This window comes from Polypterus senegalus, chromosome 10 (assembly GCF_016835505.1).
Source record: "Polypterus senegalus isolate Bchr_013 chromosome 10, ASM1683550v1, whole genome shotgun sequence".
Taxonomy (NCBI): Eukaryota; Metazoa; Chordata; class Cladistia; order Polypteriformes; family Polypteridae; genus Polypterus; species Polypterus senegalus.
In genome coordinates, this window is record NC_053163.1 from 61387356 (window position 1) to 61410888 (window position 23533).

The 23533-nt window shown below is 37.4% G+C and overlaps 1 protein-coding gene across 1 annotated transcript; it reads left to right on the forward strand.

Annotated features, from left to right (window-relative positions):
• The first annotated feature begins 1272 nt into the window (after positions 1 to 1272).
• On the forward strand, positions 1273 to 23215 carry plp1a (proteolipid protein 1a). Its single transcript, XM_039765829.1, has 7 exons — positions 1273 to 1418; positions 11494 to 11680; positions 16584 to 16740; positions 17862 to 18030; positions 19714 to 19787; positions 20755 to 20820; positions 21330 to 23215. The coding sequence occupies exons 1-7, from the start codon at positions 1415 to 1417 to the stop codon at positions 21408 to 21410; spliced, it is 738 nt and encodes a 245-aa protein (XP_039621763.1). The 5' UTR covers positions 1273 to 1414; the 3' UTR covers positions 21411 to 23215.
• The last annotated feature ends 318 nt before the right edge of the window (positions 23216 to 23533 follow it).

The window sequence follows — 23533 nt, forward strand, 5'->3', positions numbered from 1 at the left end:
GCAAAGAATTATTTTCTTGATGTCACAATCAGGTGGTGAGCATGAGATTTAAACCTACAGCTTTTCCTTTTCTGCACTAATAGTTGAATTCCCACAACTCCAGAGATGTCCATGTTAGCCGAAATAACAATGCTAAATTAGATGGCTGTGAGACTGAATGTGGGTGATGACATGAATGTGTACTGGGATGGACTGGCACCCTGTGCAGGACTGTGTCTTGCCTTACACCCAGTGCTGCCAGAATAGGCTCCACTCCCCTGTGACTCAGAATTAGATTAAGCAGGTCTGGAAATGTTATGTTATGTTAGGTTATGTACTATATTGTCATTTTCACTCCAGGCCTCCCCTACTTAATGAGAGATGTGCTGTGTGTCCTGCGTATTTTTTTCAGCATATTTTATTTACAAACAACTTTAAGATGGAGTACCACAGAAAACTGCAGAACATCATTTGAAGAAATTGATCATATAAGAGCTCTTTCACATTTACAGCTTTCTCTTTTACCCAATGTAGAAAGGCCACTACTAAAAATGTTCCTTCATCTTAGAAGGAATACTGCAGCCTATTTATTGAAGGAAGCGAGCAGGGCTTTAGAAAGACAAAACCAGCTGAACTGAGTTAAAACTCAAGTGAGGAGTGCTGATTAACAATGTTAGATGCCTCCAAAAAGGCGCCCTCGGCTCAACAGGTTAAAACTTCTCTTTTCACATCATCATCAGCCTTTAAGGAGAATTATTTGTGGGAATTTGGATAAAATGAAATAAATGTAAGCTTATATATTCTTTGAGTCTTTCACTGATACATCCCTGTTGAACAGCCAAGCAGATTCATTTAATTGGAGGAAAAGTAAAACTGAGAAAGTGACTATATCTCGGAATGTAGACCACAGGGATGGTCAGTAATGAGGAGGCCTTTAAAATAAAATTTTAAAAGACAACTGGGGGGAAAAAAAATCTCCTCCCCCTCTTTTCTTATTTTGACCAGCAATGAGTCTGCCAAGGTAGCAGTGAGCCTTTCTGATGAAGCAATAAGTGTCATTGTACAGATGGAGACTTGAGTCCCTGGGTCTGAGAGCTGCTTATGAATTCTTTATATGGGAACCCCTAGCACTAACAATAGGCCGATTGGTGCGGCGTATTATGGATGTCCTGACTTGGTCTCCTAAGAACGTGACATGCCTATTGGAGGAGCCCGGGCTGTTGGGAGTCCCACCACCCAGCGGGAAAGAGGGCTTTGTGTCTTTAAGGGGCTTGTCTGTCACTCGGAGGCTCTGTTCATTGTTGTGAAACAGAAGAGACTTGCAGATTAATAAAGGAGCGCTTCAGGCGGATTCAGCACATCGGGGGGAAAAAACGGAACGTAATAGGCGAGTCTCGAGAAACAACCGGAGGGACCTTTAACAACTTTATTAGCCATGGGTAAGTTGCCAAGTAAAAACTTTTAAGATATTCTTTCCAGCCGTTAACGACGATTAGCAAGCGATTGGCGCAGAGACACCTGATATTCACTCGTCAAGAAAATTGGTTTTGCGTTATTGTATTTGATTTCAATATTGTGGTTCAAGCGCTGGCGGAGTTATTATTTTTATTTTTCGCGGCTTTGCGTTGGATGCGACATTTTTTAATAACATCGCCCTGACTTTAAAGCTCTCATCTTCAGAGTCTCGGGCGGCCGGAATCTGTGTTAATTAATTCAGCGCCACAAAGATGGGTCGCAAGTTAATGATCACCGAGATAATTTTATCCGTTTACCACAACAGAGGATATATAAACGAATATACGCAGTAGTTAAACTAACCAAAGTCTGCGTAAGAAAATCAAAGTAACATTTTGCGCGTGCTCGGTTTGCAAACTTTATTTGTTTACTCGATTTTTAAGTGTTACCGAATTATTTAGATATGTAAGTTACCCTTTGATTTATTCGGTTTAGAAGCACAGCGACCAGTGGGACCACTTAGCCTGCCCACGAGTCTCGCTTGAATGGCTGGGAAGATAAACACGGAATGCCGCCGACGACACTGCGCTTGATTTTTAAGCAAATGTCTGTCTTTTATGCATTTTTCCTGTATAAAGATGTCCCGTTCAGGACTGGTCCCTGTATTGCTCCCCACGTGGAGTTCGATAAGTTAAGCGCATTTCAAAGTTTAAAACTTTCCGTTATATCGCTCCGTTCATTTTGTATAACTTTCGCTGTATGTATTATTCAGATAGTTGTTTGATTATTTTATTAAAGTATACGTTTCTTTTATATTAAGGTAACATTTTAAAGTTAGTAATTAAGAACCTGATTTTTTAAAATTATGTATTTAACAATCTTATTAAAATATCAAGCTGCACATCATGACAATATATGAAGCAGGTAATATTACTCTGATCTAAAATGGATAAAATTGTGATCAGTATCAAATAGCCTTTTAAAATCGACATATAATTTTCAATATGGTACTAATTTTTCTTCATTTAACATATTGTGTGCATTATTAAAAATTTTGATTTTGCCAGTGTCAAGATTGCACTAAACAATAGTGTACAATGTTGGTTAAACGTCCATTTAAACATCGACCTGCTCAGTTCAGTCCAGGGTCACGCTGAAAGAGCGACAATTCTTGTAGCATTATGTGCAATACAAATCCCAAAAGTGGACGTTATACTAGCCCATCACTGCTCAAAAACACAGAGTCACCAAAGTGGGGGAAATTCAGTCACCAGTTAATCCAACAAGCCTGGAAAATTGGAATATGCAGAGAATAAGAGGGAGACACAGGGAGAATGAGTAAGCACAGAGTGCTAGGATTTGAACCCAGAACTCTACAGCAAGGAGGTAGCCCCACGAACCATTACACAATTGTGTGTTAACAGGCCTAAACAGAACTCCTTTTTTAATTCTTTTTATTCTTCTTTTTTACTCTCTATTTGATGTATATTTATATATTTGTATAATGTAGATTAGGTCATCCATACAATGAGGTACAATGAAAGATTCACTTTTAATGGAAGTTTATTTGCAGTTTTTTTAATTTAACAACAAACAAAATGCAGTTTAGCATTCTTCTCCCCACTTAATGTAATTCTGGCCTGAGTCTATTCTAGCAGAATCAGAAACAAAGCTGGTAACAGCCCATTACTGGGTGCCAGTCCATCGAATGGTCCACTTGTGCCCACGTCCACACTCATACACAACAATTGGAGCCGTCGGTTAACCTGACTTACAGACTCGGACAGAATATGCATAACTGGCACAGACAACAACCAAGCATAGACAATGGATGCAGGAGGTGTGAGGTGGAAGCCCTGCTCACTGCACCACTCTTCAACCCTTTAATACCATGTTATTTAGCTCAATTTAAATTTTATATAGCGCATGTCCTGCTTATGAGAAATAATTGGTCCCAGCCTGCTCAGCTCCTTCTGTATAGTATTTTCTGGCTTCTTATCACAGCAGCAATTTCAAGTTTTAAGACAACTAGCCTAGTGATGAGTGTGGGGGGTTCAGCCATCTTCAAAGCCTATAGGCAGACTGAGTTGGTTTGAAAATCTTGGGGGCAGTATAGAAATACACAATTATAAAAATAAGCCTTATTAGATGACATGACCTCTTTAATAAAGTAGTGGATTTTCACTCTATTTTTTTTTTTTTGGGATTTGTACGTGAGTTTTTTAATTTATGTTAAAGCAACCTTGCATTGTGTGTGAGTGTATACTTCTGGCTTTGTTTTGCTAAATCGAAACTTGGTTGACTTTCTTCCTAATATGCATTTATCAAAAACATTTAACACTTTTTCTTCAGAGCTAATTCAGTAGCCTGTCGAAACCCTAAATGCAATTCAGGATCATAAAAGTGAGCGCTTTGTGTCTCTTCAGGACTGTGGTGGGGGCCCCTTAGGCCTTAACAGGGTTGTGCTGATTTGCATGTTTTAGGGCCTCACTACTCCATTAGGCCTTTAGAAGACTGTGCTGGCTGAAGGTTTGCATTCCAGTTAATTCAAACCCCTCTCTGAATTAATCCCACTGTGTGTTCTTTTCCACTTTATTCAGTTTTTATAGTTGATTCCCTGCAAGCTTGTGATTTTGCTGTTTAATTTCTTTTGGATTGTCTTGGATCTCCAAGGCATTATTTGTCAGTGACCACACAAGTGGCATGTCCCTAAAGTAGCTGATCTTCTTTAGTTTGCTTAGTTCCACTTATGTCATGAACTTAGTGGCACAGGCAGGATTTCAGATGTCTTGTCATTGCTGATTTTATAAAATGCCATGTATACAGTATATATAAAATGTCCATAATCTAGTGCTGCTTCTTTGTCAAACGACCTTTGGATTATGCCAGTGATTACTGTGTTGTCTTACTCTCTTTGATTACTTCTTTAGAGGAAGCAGTTATGAAATAGGAGCTACGATGGAATAATAAGCTAAAGCTTATATATTTACAATGAAACCAATTCTTAACAGAAGTGTTATGATTTTATAACATAGCGTTTAGAACTATGCTTAATTTGGGAGAGTGTCTTGGTATAAATGAGCACAAGGCAGGCACCAACCCTGGACAGCATGCCAGTCCATCTGAGTCCACTCACACATTCGTACATAGGGCCAGTTTAGAATTGCAAATGAACATACACACACACACACACACGTCTTTGGGGATGTTGGAAGCAAAGTGGGGTACCTACAGAAAAATGCAAGCAGACAGCAGCACAAACAGCTGCTTCCTTGTGCCATCCATAATGATTACAGAATGGTGCTATTTGCTTTATTAAAATGTTTCCGATTATAGTAATTGTCAGTTGACTTTACAATAACTTAATCAGTTATTTCCCATTTTAAACTTTTAAGATGTTATTTGATTGTTTAAACGTAATCTTATGTGTTGATATAGTTGCCTTTTTCTGTTCTAAGTTTATTCATATGCTGTATTTTCTATACCAACTACCTTCATTAGTACAGTATCTTGGGTGGTCAGAGGCAATCATTGTCACATGACGTGCAAGGCAGAAACATACTGGGGTGACAGATCAGTGGCAAAAATGCTTCCGTAGGGCAGTTAAGTTAAGAAATGATATTCTTCAATGGGTTGTGTCAACTGTTGCACCAGACTAGTGCAGGAAACAAAATCGTGTGATCAAACTGGGCCAATTTTGAGTGGTCTCTTCACTAAAGGCACCACTGTGGCATGTGTGCATAGGCAGAAAGTACTTGAGCCAGAATTCATTTCTAGGACCTTAGAGCTGTGAGTCGCTGTAACATTGAGCCACTCTGTAGGAACTGAGCACTTTCAAAAATGCTTTACTCAGTAAGTGTATGTCTGTGACCTGGGGTTAGAATAAGGTTATTGCCATGTTATGTGTCTTAAAAAGGTGATTAGAGGAGTTTGGTGTCTATCTGCCGGTTGAAAACTTCTGCTCTAGTACTCTCCAAAAAATTTGGTGGAGAACTGGCCATCCCTGGTGAGGTCAGAAAATGTCTATTAAAATACACAGAGAAAGATTAATAGGTAACCAAGTGTAACATGAACGTATAGTCTAAAACGATATGTAAAGGAACCATAACAGAGTGGTGAGGTGTTGCATGTTGGTTGGACATGCAGATACGAATTTTAGTGTACTTTGTGCAAGTGATAATACAACTACTACTACAGCAACAGGGGAAAGAGCAAAATGATTACATTTATGGCCATTCCTGGTCCTACAGTTCTTCTTTAACTCTTACACATGCCCTACACGCGGCACATCAATCCTGTGGACTGATTCATCCCAGATCCTTCGTAGCCTTCCTTCACTTTCTCAAGATCTAAAATCTGAAAAAGAATTGGCGGTAACTCAATAATTGTTGCATATTGAATGTTCATATAATATGTTGCTACTGAGTGATTTATTAAAGTATCAAATTCTTTTTGAATTGCTCTCCATGTTTATTGAGCTTCAAGGTAAATTGTAGAAATTCCGTGCAATTTCAGTAAGTGGATACTTGCTGTATGTCAAAGTGACTTCCATCCTGAAACTTTCCTAAATATATCCTGTTGCTCAAGGATTTATATCACTTCTAAACTGAAGGAATCTAGTCACACTCCAACTAGAAAGTAAATATAATAATTTTACAAAGTCTGTGGTCAAAACTTTCAAATGTGTTGCATGTGTGAACATTTTGTATTCTTAAACCCAACAGAAAGCATACCATCATGAAGAAACAATTGGGAACGTTGGTTTGGCATCTGTATTTAAGTGAACAAAAACAAGAATGCCCATGAGTGCATAATCGCCATTTGAGTCGTCCACTGCTCCGCACAATGGTGGATGGCACTTTTCAGTAGATCTTATGGCAAACTTGAAATTCTGAACCAGACGTGTGCTTGGAGTAGACCAAGTCCCGTTTAAGCATCTCTTGATTAGCACAGAGCTTTTTTTGTGTATCTGTCATACACACTGTAAGACTGTACCAGGCCCAGACAGTCGGTGCCCTCTGTAGTGCTGGCACAGAACCTGTTAGCTTTCACTTTAAAGTTGCTCTGCCAAAGCAAGCTCTTCCCAGAGCCTTGCAAGCTCAAAAGCCTTGTTTGTTCGATTCTAGAGGTGGTAATTGGGGTGCCTTTCAGCCTTTTTCTTTTGTTCAGTTTGACATCACCAGCTTTTGTTCATTTGCCCCGAGATTCTACAAAAGGCATTGTCAAGCTACAAAGAACATTGTCTGACTACAAAGGGCGACCTCTTTCTCAGACCTCACAGTGACACCATATACACTGGTGGGGGTGTGCGTTTATAAAGTGCCTTGCACTATTTTCTTATTTTATTGTTTTCATTTGTGACCTATTCAAAGTCCTAATATTACTTCTAAATATAACTCAAAACAGTAAGATCGTGCATTTAAGTTTTTTTTCCTCTTTATTTAAAGTACACATACTGTATTTAAAACATGGTGTCTAGCAACACTAACTTAATTGTTAAGAAAAAGATGTAATTAATGAGACAGCCATATTAGTGTGGCCAATAGTTCATTAAATCGCAACGTTGCCAGTTTTGTCCATGCATCTGATTCACAAAGTGTGACCCTGTGCAAAGTCTCATATCTATTACACTTTTAAAAAACATGTATACTGTATTGCAGATAATTATAAATGGGTAGCATGGTGTGGTCACTGCTGTTGTCTCATGGCAGGTCCCATAACCCTATATTGGAAAAGAAGGGTAACTTTAGGGTTGGTTCCTGATGTATGCCAGCCTACTGCAAACCTGAACGTAGAAAGTGAGATTAGAAAATGGATAGCTGAATGTTTTGTAAATGAATTATACTTTCATTACTTTTGCTAATAGAACAGGCTTATATACAGTATATATAGGGTGGTCCAGATGTAATTCTGCAACTTTTAATGCAATGCAGGAAAACAATACAGGACAAAACAATTGTTCAAAATATCTTGTAATAAACGAATATGGACTTGCATTGAATTAATTCACTGATTTTCCATGTAATGTCCCACTTGTCCTCCATTCAGTTGGATACAGGCTCTGAGTAATAAACTTAAGTTATAGCATAATGAAAACTGCATAATTATATCTGGACCACCCTGTGTGTGTGTGTGTGTGTGTATAGATATATTGAATTGTTTAAGAATCTGAACACTTAAAGGAGAGAATGAAAAGTTCTGAGTCTTAAAGTCAATTAAAACAAAAGATTAGGTTACGTTCACAGCAGTTATTTGTTAGTAATTAAGGAAATGACCAGAACAAAAACCTGCAGCCACTGTGGTGCTCCATGATCTGAGTTTGACACCCCAGCTTTTGTTTGGTACAAATAAAAAAAGCTTTGTGTTGACAAGGCATACTGTATTTATTACTACCTACTCTCCCTGTAGTAAATCACGGTGGACGTAGCATTGTGCTCTTAAGGTGGTCTTTAGAAATAAGTGGAGCTAAGCAGAAACACTCTTTGGGGGACTCATTCTACCAAAATAGTGAGACAAACTCAACAGCTCACCGATCAAAAGCACCGAGAGAACATGGTATTGGTGTGGCTCAGAAATAAAATGTACAAATTGGAGAACCTGACTTTGTAGTTCCTAAGGGGCACGCAATAACGGTTTCCAAAATCCGGAGAAATGCTATGAATTTGGGTAACATGCTTCTAAAAATCAAGACATGATAATGGATACCCGTGCATCTATAAGAATGTTTTAATTAGCAATATGATTTTGATTAGTGGGTCAACAGTAAACCCATTGTATGTATATAATGTGACAATTAATTGTTCTTGTTTTAAAAAAAGAAATTAGCAAGAACTGCATATAATAAATGTAAGAAGATTACCTTCTGGAGAAAAATGGTGAACGTACTGTATAAATTGCAAAACATGAAATCCTCCACGGTTCAAATTAATTTTGTGTGCACAAAATCTGGACCAGCAAATGTAAATGTTATTGGAATGAAATATTTTGAAAATCCCAAATATTTTGTGAAAAAGTTAATGAGTGAAGCATTTAAGCAATTGTTGAGCAATCAACAATTACCTTTTAAAGCAGAGTAAATTAAGGAATATTGCATTTTCCAATGGATTAAAGCTTAGCCTGGTGTTCAAATTAATTTGAATCTGGAGGTCTTTGTGGAAGGAACAGAAACAGTCATGCACTTTGTTTTTGATTCTCCATTTACAGTATATTAAGTTGCTGTCTGTTTTCTGTCTTTTATTGTCCATTCCATTTAAGATCACTTTAGTTCTGAACACCACCCTCAACAGGTGTTTCACAGAACTACATATCGATGGAGAGTGTTCTGCTTTTTTGTTGGGATAACAGTTGGATCATCTGGTTTAGTTTCATGGTGTATACAGTAGAGGTCATTCATGAAAACTGTTTTTGTTTTTTAGGATTTTAATAGCCTATCAAATGCATTACTTGACAAGTTTTAAAGGCAATACGGAATTGCTGCAAACCATGGGAGGATGTAAAAACAGGGGAAAAAAAACTATAAAAATAAATTGAGTCTCTGCACTGCATGGGAAATTATTTGAGAATAGATCCACCTTCAAAAGCTTTGATTAAAAAGTACTTTTAAATAATAAAAAAACCTGTCAAGTGTGTCAATCGGTTTAAAAGTGCAAGATTTTTAACTAAACTTTTTTTTTTTTCTTTCTTCAAACTGCATTTATTTAAAAAGGCAAAGCATATCTGCGGAGAAGAACATGTCTTCTAGTGTTGTGATGTGTTTTCATTAAACAAATATCCTTTATATTTTATGCATTCTTTCCTTGTGGGGTCTGTCAGAAACGCGGTTGACAAAAGTGTTTGATGTTGTTAGCTCGAGCAACAGAGCTCAGCACATGGAGGGTTTCAGCAGTTCTTAATTGGAGGCTGATTTTGTTTCTAAAATTCACTTCTTCCTTCTTCCCGTAGACTTAGAAGTGCAAGGAAACCTTTGGTGTGTTCTTTGAATATCTGCAGTATGTCAAAGAATTTTTTAGTTTACAAAATGCTTCATCGAGCACCTGTTTTTAAACAGTTGTGAAAATGATGTTTGGTTGCATGTGATCTTAAGACAATTTGTTGTAGAAAACATTTTTTCAGTGAAATGAATCTACAACGAAACTTCCTAAAGATGAAATGATTTCATAATGAATAATTTAGGAGAGAGTTAATGCACCGACAATGAAAGGAGAAAAGCAACAAACCTACTGTAGCTCAGGTAAATGAATTTGTAATTATTACTAGGATAGGCTTCAACTTACCCTGACCAGGCAAAAGTAAACCTTCTGTATGTAAATGGATGGAGGATATTGAACCAGCAAATAGTGAAAGGATTCTGATCTGATGTTATGAGAAGAATCTGATGTAGCAATTCACTGAACTCAAGGACCACTGTGAGCTGCCAAATGTATTAAAGAGTCCGTGGATAGCCTTCGCTTATTGACCTCCCATCAGGGGCCTGTCCAGGGTGCCTTCTGTCAAAAGTCCAGTGCTCCCTTCAAATAAAACCAGTAGGTTCAGATTCTGGATGGATGAGCTGTGAAAATTATAAAAATAAGTTTGACTGCATGTAGTGCTGATTTCCATTAAATGTAGTTTGTGCATTGGTTTGGCAAAAACATTATGTTCAGGTAAAGAAATGCACATTATTATATGATAATATTTGTACTTTTTGGTTATAATATTAAATTATGTAACACATTTAATTAACAATTATCCTTCACAAATTAGTAATTTAAGAGTAATTTGTTTTTCCTGCTGTAAGGCAGATTGCATTTAATGTAGCAAATTGTGAATTACAGAAAATAAACAGAACAAAGGTAAGCTAGTTATATTAAAGATCTCTTGTTTACAAAAGAGAAATTAACTTTAACCGTTAAAATCAGTCCAAATGGTGTAGTGCGAGTCTGAAACCCAGAAGTGGCATCCTTCATAAGATCTTTGGCAATCTCGCTAGCTTAAACCTGAAATTAATAGAGATGTAAGAACACAATGCTAATTATGTCTTATTGTTGTTACTGGGCTGCTTTAATTTTAATTTGATAGCCTAGCTGTTTAATCAGATCACACAAAGACATTGCTTTCAAATTAATTTAGAAAAAAAAACAAATCTTCTAATTGCATTTGTAGTTGATTATATTGTGTAAAATGTTTAACACTCTTGTAATCCATGACAAAATGCATTAACTGAACTAGAGGGCCTTGTGATCAAATTTGCAAAAGAGAACTCCACTCGGTCCAAGGTTCTACTAATGTCCAGTGCATGGCAGAACACGTGATAGAGTATCAAGAGAAATCTACATTGCATTGTACTTCATAATTTTGATCTTTTTTTAGAAAGCAAATCCCACCACTTGAATAGGCCCGTACATTGTGCTGCTCCCTCCCTGCTTCAGCAGACTGGGTGTGAATACTGTATGTCTGATGGGAGTTTGTATATACTCTCGGTATCCGTGTGATGTGAGTTTGATCCTAGGGCTTTAGTTTCTTCCTACACATCCCAAAGACATGTTGGTCAGGTTAACTGGCAACTCTCAATCTGACCATTGTGAGTGTCTGTGCCCTATGATGCACTAATGTAAAATTTACAGTGGGTTCTTCACTTTCATCAGATGCTGCTCCATTTCTACACATCTGTGCTTGTAGTCCGATTTGGAAAAGTGATTTAAGGATATTCTTTTATTGTATTATTGTGCAACTATGTAATTAATTTGAAGTTCAATCTACCACTTTGTTTTCAACTGAAACACAGAGGTGATCAGTCATTGCATTGATGATCCTGTTGGGATAGACCAATTTGTCTAGATTTAAACAGGTTTGAAAACATTCTTGTTGTTCTTGTTTTGGACCAAGGCTGGAAGACTGCTGCAGATGACCTCATATTCTTATTAATAATGTGAAATAAATATATTTAACATTGGTATAAATCTAAATTGATACCAGATAGACAGTCATGTGACAAGCAGTCAAGTTACTGCTTACAATATAACTCATTTATGAAATGCAGTTGGTACTGTTTACTGACCCCTTGTTACTTTTAACTTACAGGTTGTTACGAATGCTGTGTAAGATGCTTGGGTGGGATTCCTTATGCCTCACTTTTTGCCACCCTGCTCTGTTTCTCGGGCGTGGCTTTGTTCTGTGGATGTGGTCACCAGGCGCTGACTGAAACAGAGAGGCTCATTGAGGCCTATTTCTACCGCGGAGCCCCGGATTACACTACACTGGCTTACATGTAAGAAATTCTTTCATTGTTGTCCAGTTTGAAAAAGAATGAAAGTTTACTTGTGAAAAAGAGAAAAACTAATATAAGCCTCACAGAAAGCAAAATGATCATGTGAGAACTGTTTATTAGTACATATATTATACATATATTTAAGTGTGTTATATACATACACAGTGAACTAAATAATATAAGCATCTCCTAAGTAAATAAATCACAACTACAAATGCAGACGCAAGGATACTGTAAGTATTCTTAGGTTGTATAGTATGTGTCATACAGTATTTAAAATATACACAAGTTTTGAAAGAGTCCTACAACAAAATTCCAGATAGGGCAAACCAGTCACAGTGGTAAACAATTATTTCACAGGTCAAGGGAGATGGAATCAGAATTAATGACTATAGTGGTGTGAAAAACTATTTGCCCCCTTCCTGATTTCTTATTCTTTTGCATGTTTGTCACACAAAATGTTTCCGATCATCAAACACATTTAACCATCAGTCAAATATAACACAAGTAAACACAAAATGCAGTTTTTAAATGATGGTTTTTATGATTTAGGGAGAAAAAAAATCCAAACCTACATGGCCCTGTGTGAAAAAGTAATTGCCCCCTTGTTAAAAAATAATCTAACTGTGGTGTATCACACCTGAGTTCAATTTCCGTAGCTACCCCTAGGCCTGATTACTGCCACACCTGTTTCAATCAAGAAATCACTTAAATAGGAGCTGCCTGACACAGAGAAGTAGACCAAAAGCACCTCAAAAGCTAGACATCATGCCAAGATCCAAAGAAATTCAGGAACAAATGAGAACAGAAGTAATTGAGATCTATCACTCAAAGGGCTTGAGCTACATCCACACTACTACATGTTTATTTAAAATGTTTCTCTCTATTATATAAAAAGATCTTGGGACGAGACAAAACTTTTTCAGAGAGATAATTTTGCATCCCGCGAGATGTGACTTTGTGCCAAGAGATATATTGAACACCTAACAGGTCCAAGCGGGGGTGGAAATAAAAGACAAAGAGTAGAAGACAAAGTAGAACGTTGTAAAGAGGTTCACAAGACGTTGGCACAATACACATGCAGAGCAGATTAGCGATTACAAAAGTAGTAAAATTTGAAAGTCTCAAAATACTAATAGTAAAGGTCGCATTAGCGCTAACAAATGGAAATTATTACTCTGTGAAATAAAAGAACCGCGAAAAGAGATTGGATATATGGACATAGGTGATATGACAGAGCTACTACAAGTTTAATTTCAAAGAAACCACAATTCGGTCAGGTTTATACTTATGATCACGGGGAAGCAATGCAACATAGAATATACGTCCAAAAGTATCGCACTTTACACAAAATTTATCTGAAAAACACGGACAAATAAGTTTTCTTGGATTTCTATATGAATCCAAAAGATCATGCTCACATATAATAAACCAACATGTGACGAATCCTCAGCGATAATAGTCGGATTAGCATGGATTTATCGCAAAACTGTAGTGACTGATAAATTTATTTGAGTTTTGCACTGTGAACGATAGGGGGCGCTCTCGCTCCCTTGAACCCCTGTACACGACTCCAGACACCAGGTAAAAGTCCTGAAGTTGACTTTATTTTCTTGCCACAGTGCACAAAGCACACTCTCCTCCACAATACTCATAAATTACAATAAACCACAATAATAAACAAATAAACCAATCCTCCAGCTCCCAGACGCGTTGCCACCCTTCCACCCAGCTCAGCTCATTGTCTGCGAGTTCCCAAAGTCCTTTTATACCTCCTGACCCGGAAGTGTTTCTGCCCAATAGTCCACAAGTCCTTATTCCTTCCGGGTCAGGGTAAATAGTCCCTTTCTTCAACCCGGAAGTCCGTCGCTCTTCCTGTGACGAACCTCCGGGTCACAGGGCACGAAGAAGCCCTCGGTCCTCCCTGCAGCTCCCTCCTGTGGCCCCCACGGCATCCAGCAGGGCTTTGCATAAAAACTCCAATGTCCATGATGCCCTGCTGGTCTTCTGGGGACCTCCACGCTGCAAGGAGGGCTCCACCTGGCGGCTTGGGGGTATTGGCCGGGATAAATGGCCGGCCATCCATTACAGCACATATATTCAGCATTCCAACTATACAGAATGCAATTTAGATGCATAGAGGTCAGCAACATAAGTGCCATGGAAAGAAACTCTTCTGTGCCCTCTGTGTTGGAATGTTTTGTTTTTTTTTTCATGAAAGGTGACCAATCATGGAATGAGACATTGTAATGAGCAGGATCCAATCAGGGAAGAGCCATATAATAAGCAGAAGCCAATCAAAGTGCAATTAGTCTGTTCTTTCAAAAAAAATTAGCATTTTCACCCATCTTCATTATAATACTTCGGCTACGTTTTTAAAAAGCATACGGGTCTGAAGAGAGTTTTCAAAAGTACCTGTTTTTTGGGGGTTAAGGAGGTGAAAATGGAGGCTAATGTCTGCATTTTTAAACGAAAATGTAGTAGTGCAGATGGGGCCTTGGTATGTTGCACAGGATCACAAATGCCTTGTCGTCGCCTGCATTGTTGTTTAACAATATCTTGGATCCTTGGACTTAGGAGGAGTAGGATATGGCCTATACCAAATATCCAGCTAATCAGCAGGGCTGATAATTCATCAAATCTAAGAATGTTTACCGAATTCCCAAACTTTCCATTAACAAGGAATGCATACCGGACCTTTATACTTTCACTTTCAAGAGTGTTACTCTTGAGGCATGGCAGTCAATGATCCCATCTGTAGCAAATAATGGCAATTCATGCACTGATGTACCTTCATCAACACTGCTTTTGTACTCGCCTCTTTTGGAAATTAATGTTATTACCCTGTACAAGTTGCGCCAGGCTTTGTTGGCCATTTTCATTAATGAATAATTAGTAATTATTGAGCTAGTGGCTGCTTATTTTATGGGTGGAGGCATAGAAGGGAGGCCAAACAGGATTGCTGTTCTTACATTTGCTACCCTGCTGCCTTCAAAGGTGCTTAGGTCTTTGGCCTTCTGTCTTCCCTCAGAGGTGTACACACATTTAATTAATTGGTGTTTGTGTTTCAACTTATGTACAGCATCAATTACAGTTAGGTCCATAAATATTTGAACAGAGACAACTATTTTCTAATTTTAGTTCTGTACATTACCACAATGAATTTTAAATGAAACAACTCAGATGCAGTTGAAGTGCAGACTTTCAGCTTTAATTCAGTGGGTTGAACAAAAAGATTGCATAAAAATGTGAAGCAACTAAAGCATTTTTTTAACACAATCCCTTCATGTCAGGGGCTCAAAAGTAATTGGACAATTGACTCAAAGGCTATTTCATTGGCAGGTGTGGGCAAGTCTGTCATTATGTCATTATCAATTAAACAGATAAAAAGCCTGGAGTTGATTTGAGGTGTGGTGTTTGCATGTGGAAGATTTTGCTATGAACAGACAACATGCGGTCATAGGAGCTCTCCATGCTGGTGAAAGAAGCCATCCTTAAGCTGCGAAAACAGAAAAAACCCATCTGAGAAATTAATACAATATTACGAGTGCCAAAATCTACAGTTTGGTACATCCTGAGAAAGAAAGCAAGCACTGGTGAACTCAGCAACGCAAAAAGACTTGGACGTCCATGGAAGACAACGGTGGTGGATCATCATTTCCATGGTGAAGAGAAACCCCTTCACAACAGCCAACCAAGTGAACAACACTCTCCAGGGGGTAGGCGTATCAATATCCAAGTCTACCATAAAGAGAAGACTGCATGAAAGTAAATACAGAGGGTGCACTGCAAGGTGCAAGCCACTCATAAGCCTCAAGAATAGAAAGGCTAGATTGGACTTTGCTAAAGAACATCTAAAAAGCCAGCACAGTTCTGGAAAAACATTCTTTGGACAGATGAAACCAAGATCAACCTCTACCAGAATGATGGCAAGAAAAAAGTATGGAGAAGGCGTGGAACAGCTCATTATCCAAAGCATACCACATCATCTGTAAAACACGGTGGAGGCAGTGTGATGGCTTGGGCGTGCATGACTGCCAGTGGCACTGGGACACTAGTGTTTATTGATGATGTGACACAGGACAGAAGCAGCTGAATGAATTCTGAGGTGTTCAGAGATATACTGTCTGCTCAAATCCAGCTAAATGCAGTCAAATTGATTGGGTGGCATTTCATGATATAGATCGACAATTACCCAAAACATACAGCCAAAGCAACCCAGGAATTTATTAAAGCAAAGAAGTGGAAAATTCTTGAATGGCCAAGTCAGTCACCTGATCTTAACCAATTGAACATGCATTTCACTTGTTGAAGACTAAACTTCAGACAGAAAGGCCCACAAACAAACAGCAACTGAAAGCCGCTGCAGTAAAGGCCTGGCAGAGCATTAAAAAGGAGGAAACCCAGCATCTGGTGATGTCCATGAGTTCAAGACTTCAGGCTGTCATTGCCAGCAGGGGGTTTTCAACCAAGTATTAGTAATGAACATTTTATTTCCAGTTATTTAATTTGTCCAATTACTTTTGAGCCCCTGAAATGAAGGGATTGTGTTAAAAAAATGCTTTAGTTGCCTCACATTTTTATGCAATCATTTTGTTCAACCAACTGAATTAAAGCTGAAAGTCTGCACTTCAACTGCATCTGAGTTGTTTTATTTAAAATTTAATTGTGGTAATGTACAGGACCAAAATTAGAAAAAAGTCTCTGTTCAAATATTCATGGACCTAATTGTATGTGGAAATAGATGCTAAAAGTCAGTTTGGATTTTGAGGACTAATAAATTGCTAAGGGACAGGGAAAATGCTATGTGTGAGTTTTTTTGTTTTTTTCAAAATCCTGAGTTCTACTTGTTTTTTGTTGTTTTTTTTCCCTCCACACATTTTCTTTTTCCTTCTTCTCATAGAATCCAATACTTCCAATATATCATATATGGACTGGCTTCCTTTTTCTTTCTGTACTGCATCTTGCTGTTGGCCGAGGGGTTCTATACCACCAGTGCTGTCAAGGAGACCTATGGAGACTTCAGAAGCACCTTCTGTGGCAGATGCCTTAGTACGACGGTGAGCAGAGCTGAGTCTTTGATTTGGAAAGAACACCAAATATTTGCATCTTTGAGCTACAGTATAAGGACCAAAGCAATTATCAGGACAATATTATTATGTTTGCATGGTTTAATTCACTTGCTATAAATAATTAAGACATTGTAAATAGATGTTGTTAAAAATTAATTCTTCCTAACACTGTGTCTTTTCTAGAGTTACATATATACTGTATATATTCTAGAGAGTGTGAACTTGTGTGTGTATGCTAACATGCACAATCTTTTTTCAGTATTAGTACACTATCAACAACAGAAAATGCTTCAATGATAAAAATACCTACAGTATGTAATTTCTAAAACCTATACTTTGTCACATTTTATCATAACATTTTTCTCCAACACTTGATCGTACTGAAACTGTTGTTTTAATTCATGAGATTTTTTACTGTAATGGTAATACTTAAAAGGAATTGGTCGTTAAACAATAGAATAAATAATCAAAAGAATAAGAAAAATAATTTAATTTTAGGTTTAGAAAGTGTGGTGCACTAGGTAGTGTTGGCACAATATGGATCCAGCCTCCTGGTTGTAAATCCCATACTCGGTTGTTGTCTGTGTGGAGTTTGCACCTTTTTGCCCCTACCGATGGTAGTTTTCATTGCATATCCATAAAGATGAGCAGATGAAGTTCAATGGCAGTTCTACTCTGGCCACTGTATGTGTCTGTCTGCGTCAGTGGGGCCTACTGCCCTGTCCAGACAATTTCCTGCCTTGTACCCAGTACTCCTTGGATAGAAAACAAACTGAATTAAGAAGGCTTGAGATTAAGTTATTATTTCAAAAGTAAATCTTTCCAGATCAGAAGGCGACATCACTGTTACTATGGTAACTTTCTTTAACATGTTAATATAGTCAAATTATAGTTATTTTACTATGAGGTGAATTTACATTTCTTTCTGAAGGATCTTTAGAAGCAGAATTCCTAATGAATATTGCATATTTTTTCTTTACTAATGGTATCCCCACACTCCCGTCGTGAAGGGGGGTGATGGTATAAACTGAAATCTCCTCTATTCTGTCTCTATGTCCTTTTCAGATTACATCTGCTAACAGATTTTGTTTTCACTCCTTTCCTTTCAGTTTATTGTCTTGACCTACATTATTGCTGTGATCTGGCTCTTTGTGTTTGCCTGCTCTGCATTACCTGTCTATATTCTGCACAATATGTCAACCACTTGCCAGACCATCACTTTACTCTCTGAGACCAGCTCGGGACTCAACCAGCTCTGCATGGATGCCCGGCAATATGGTATGAGGCAATTTCATCTTTAAATGAATCACTTAGAGCTCAGGAGGAATAGTCAGTCTATTTTTTAGGATTAGAAATGGTCAGCTTTCAACCGGCCCACCAGAAGAAAGTGCTAGTATGTGTAATGTGATACACTGACCCATTCAGGGCTGGTTATTGTCTTGTGCCCAGTGCTGTTGGCATAGGCTCCAGATCCTCGCAATCCTAAAACTGGATTAAGTACTCCTTGCAAAACTAGAAATCTAAAAAAAAAATAAAATAATAATATGTATTCTCCCACCCCCTCTCCACCATTTTAATATATTTGGCTACTTATAATGTGATCATTTGACATCAATAAGTAGATATAATATAGGTCTAGATAAAAAAAGTACAACTGAATTACAATAATTAACCCTTTAAGAGTATTATGCTTCTTTTTTCATTAATTCCATTTGACACAAGGTTGGAAATTGAATTGGCTGCTATGATGCAAGCCCCTTTAATGTCAAACATCCAAGTGGTTAAGAACCTCCTGTTATAAAGATCACATCCAAGATGTATTTTGTGCTGTGTATTTACCATTCTAATCTTTTAAGGAAGGCACCTACTTAGTGTGTACTTAGGTTTTATTCAACTAAGCAACTGACTGTCATCTTAGAACAAATTGATACATTTTATTCAAGTAATTCTGTCATCCTGTATGTCCACTAGTCCAAACAAAATCTTTGTGATTAGTACACTGGCTTGGCATTTGTCAGCAGTCAACGATTGTTGTTTTGTGCAACTACACAAAGTGTGCCCATCTCAGTGTGGACATTTCCAAAGACATGTTAGGTGGACTGGCGATACTAAATTGGCCCTAGTATGAGGTTGGGTATGTGTGTGTATATATGTGTGTTCACACTGAAATGGACTGGCTCCCTATCCAGGGCTTTTTCCTGCCTTGCACCCTGTGCTATCTGGGTCAGGCTCCAGCACCTGCACCGCCCTGCTCAGGACTAAGTGGGTTAGAAAATGACTGACTGACTTTTTTCATCACTCCCATATGACATATAAGTGTTTCTACTTTATTCTCAATGTTTTTCCTTGTGCGTTTGGCATGTTTGGGTCAGTGTTCTCTATGAAATATTTCTTTCTACAATCCCCCGACACTGGGTAATACTAATTGCCACAGTATTTCACATATGCTTTTTGTTGTTTATAGACCTACAGGTATATAAAAATGGGATTGTGTTGAGGGCGGCACGGTTGTGCAGGAGTAGAGCGACTGGTTTCAGGTATTGGTTGCTCCCTGTTCAGAATGTGCTTGTTCTCCCCATAACCATGTGGGTTTGCTCCAGGTGTTCCAGTGTCTTCCCACAGTCCAAAGACATGCAGGTTAGGTGAATTCTGCATTTTTAAAGTGGCCTGTGTGTGTGTGTATACCTGCAATGGACTGGTGGGTGCCCTGTCTAGGAATTGTACTTGCTGTGCACCCAAAAGGCTCCAGCTTCTCCACAACCCTTCTCTGGACAAGTGGGGTTAGGAAAATGTATGGATGGGAGTTTGTTGATAGGGGCTTTGGTACTTGAGAAATGATAGAACCATTTGTGTATATATATTAGCTTCATGCTGCACAGTGGCTGTGCATTATGTATTATGTAGTAAAGGATTCCATCTCCAAAGAGCGGCTCATGTTCATTACATTCTGATTTTCTTTAGGTGTCTTACCCTGGAACGCCACCCCAGGAAAGGTCTGTGGTATGACGCTGGTGGCAATCTGCAAAACCAAGGAGGTGGGTATAAGGCCATTTAAAATCCCTACAATGAGTTTCTGTTCTTTGGATCAATGATGTGGAGGGTCAAAGGATTACAAAGTTGGGCTACCTTTGAGTTCGTGTGTGCGTATCATGCACTGGGCCAGCACTTCATCTTAGTTTGGTACCTAACCTTGTACCCAATCCTGCCATTTTATGTTTTGCTTCTTGTGACACAAACTACATAAAGCAAATTTTGCAGATAAACTGATATTTTAAATGCAAGTATTAGTTAAAAATGACTCAAAGTATGCAAAAGTTACAACTGATTAGTTGCAGCGAAGTCCTAGAGTACTTGTTGGGACTGAGTTTGTCCAGACAGATCTTTCTCATAAAGTTAAATATTTTAGCTTAACTGGCAGTAATACATATGTCTGTATGTTATCTGTGTTCTTTGATATCCTAGCAAAAAAAAAGCACTTGTGTGCCATGTTCAATGGATTTTACACTCCTTGGGGTCAGCGAAAGCAGACTGAATAAACAGCCTAAGCACACAGTAGACCACAATGTCTACACTTCTTAAACTTTAAACCTGCAGATTTAAAGTACTGGTTGACTAGATAGGGGCTGATGTCCCATTCTCTATATGTATGTAAAGTCTGTTCCTTTAAAATAGAAGAAAACTACCTAGCATTAATGGAAGAGTGTAATATATGAATCATTCAGGTTTTGTTCAAACCATATGTTGAACTTCAGTTTTCCCCAAAGGCCCAACAACACGTTGCCTGGCATAATTTCATTGTGAGGGTGTGTATAGTTGTGTTTAGGTGTCTTAGAATGCACGAGTATCAACGCTGCCAATAATTTTATAAACCACAGAACATGTACGACTGCCTGTTTTGTTAACTGAACTGTGAGACACTAATTCTAAAGATATCTCATGATGTCAGGTTTTAGTACAGTTCACTGTGCTTTGCATAATTGTGAATCCCTTCATATGTTGCAGTTTGACCTGACCTTTGACCTCTACATTGCTGCCTTCACCGGAGCAGCAGCCACCCTCATTGCTTTGGTGAGTATAATTTGTGAAAGTGTGTTGTTTTTAAATCTACCAGACTTTATTTCCGTACAGTACCTCACTATTTTAAAAGTCAAATATATTACCTGTAAAACTGTTATGGACATGCTTCATATCACCTCTACCCATTATTGTAATGGAAGTTGTGTATAAAAACACAAGTTCTTTAAACTTCTACACATTGTGTACATTTTAAAATCGACACTAAAGATACAGTATGCTATGTCTTTAGTTCTTCATGAATGTTCAGTCTATACTATTTTTTGCCTTGCTGTTAATTTCTTATTTTCTAATTAAGATGTGTGAGATTTCTTATGTATTTTTATATAGTATATATGGATTTACTATCATAATCAAACCATTACAAATTGTTATTAAGCACAGTGGAAAAATCAAAAGCTACCAATTTTCTTTTTTCCTTAAAGGCTTTTGAAGTGATCTTCTTAGACTTTCTCTCATTCCTGTTCCTTTTTATCTCCCCCCTCTTTTTTTTTTTTTTTTAGCTGACCTATATGATGTCCACTACCTATAACTTTGCTGTCCTGAGGTTTTTGAGTCGACAGGGTATCTGCACTAGATGCTAGAGTCTCAAGCACCAGTCTGTCTTCCTCTCACATTTTCCAGGTCTGGTCTAGTACAGCCATGCCACTCATCATAATGTTAGGAGCTGAAAAGAAAAGACAAAACTCTTACAAAGCTTAAATATACTCAGATATTTTAAAAAGAACAATACATGTTAAATTGTCAGAGGTGAATGATGCTCCTTTACCAGTTAATGCACCTTAATCTTTTTTTTTTTTGTAATTGGAAAAGCAGGTGTATTTTCAGAAAATGACTCTTCTTCTTTAAAGCACTTAAGGAAAGCTGCTTTTATTTTATAAAGCTTAACTCCAGAGGCTTCTGCACTCTGCGTTTTGTTCCAAATATTGACTGTACTAGATCTCACAATGCACTCTACTGTCTGCTTGAACTTAAGTTTCTTTTTCCTTGTCACTGTTTCCCACCTTACTATAAGCTTGCATTCTTTTTACAACTATGGCTCTAACCCTATGAGGGATTAATGCAGAGTCGAATGTTGATAAAGCAAATGTGCATAAACCAAAACTGGCGAATGCCTATTTACAGAATAAGGAACCCTCCCCATTTTATTTTTTAATGTGTTTTTATTTATTTGTTTTACATTTGTCATTCAGAAATGCTTTATGTGCCAAACATTGAATAAGTCTGTAACTAAAATACTCAATTCACTGTCTAAAACTGTAATACAAAAATCAATTATTTTAGAAAGTTAACATTTCTCATTTTGTAACAAATAGTTATATTTGCTGTTGAATTATATAAATTATCATCATCAACTACCAACATTTTTTTTTATTTTTAACATTGAATGTAAATCTGAGACAGTGGTCTGATTTTTTTTCCAAACTGATTTTGTTATTGTTAATATCAGTGAAGCCAGTACATTTGATTTCCAAGACAGCCACACATCCAAAACTGCTACAGGAGTAGAATTAGAATTTTAGAGTACTATCCTGTACCACTCCTGTACTGCTTTATTTTTTATTGAGACTTTACAAATTCCCTGAAGTGGAGTCACTTTCATTTATCAACCTTTTGTGCGATACTTTATAACTAATAATAATTTTAAAGAAAGGTATTGAAAGGTGCTATCAAAATTCCTTTGGTTACATTTTGTTTTCTAGTGTAATCAGTTTAACTTTTTTTTTTTTAATATTGCTAATACAAAAAGTGTCCTTGGTAACCGTAGGTATAAAATACTGTAGCTATATAGCACTTGTGTGGCAATTTAAAATAGTGCCTGTTGCACCATTAGTGGTGGTGATTATTAAAACTTAAAGTCAGCTCTGGCTTTTAAATACCAGTATGTGGATTTTCACAGATAAGGTAATGAATATTTAACAGAAAATAAAAATAGTGAAAACTGATCACTATGGTTGGATTTTTTTTCTTTATGTGATGTTAAAACCTTGTAAATAAAGCTGAGAGAGATTTGTTTGACTTGATGTGAGCAGCTAATGAAGAAGCTATCAATTTAGTTTACTCTGTTTTATATTTTGGCAAGCCATCATCCATGTCTATTTTTTCTTATTTTTATGTTTTTATTTACGCTTGTAATGGAAAGGTATCTATGATGTTTAAAGTAGCTTTGCTCACAGACATTTAGATAGTGAAAAAAATGTGTGCAAAACAGAATTGTATATGCGGTTCAAATAGTTTAACAATACATCTTAAATTTTGCAATTCTGAACAGGTTACATTTGGCACAAATACAAAAAAAAGTTTCTGTATCGATGTACAACATTGTGTATTGCTGTCCTGAATGCCTTTGCATAGTGTGCCGTTAACAAATACAAATGAAAGAAATCTCTCACTGTCTCCCATTCTTTTCTTTATCAAAACATTTTTATCCATAACTTATTTTCAGCAAGTGAACAGATACTTTAATCAAGGAAACTTTCTTATATTTAATGGTCAGTAAGTTAACAGCAGATTTAGACTGAATAACACTCAGTGTACAGCGATTCAGGGTCTACTTGTGTCACTCAAATCTATTCATAAAGGCATTATGAAGAAATAATTGTTGGTTGATCGTGATGTCATCCAACATTTGGGTACCTGCGGTGTTATAAGTATGGTCGCATTCCTTCAGACTCATAAGATGAACGTTGTTCTTTTGCACCAGTGG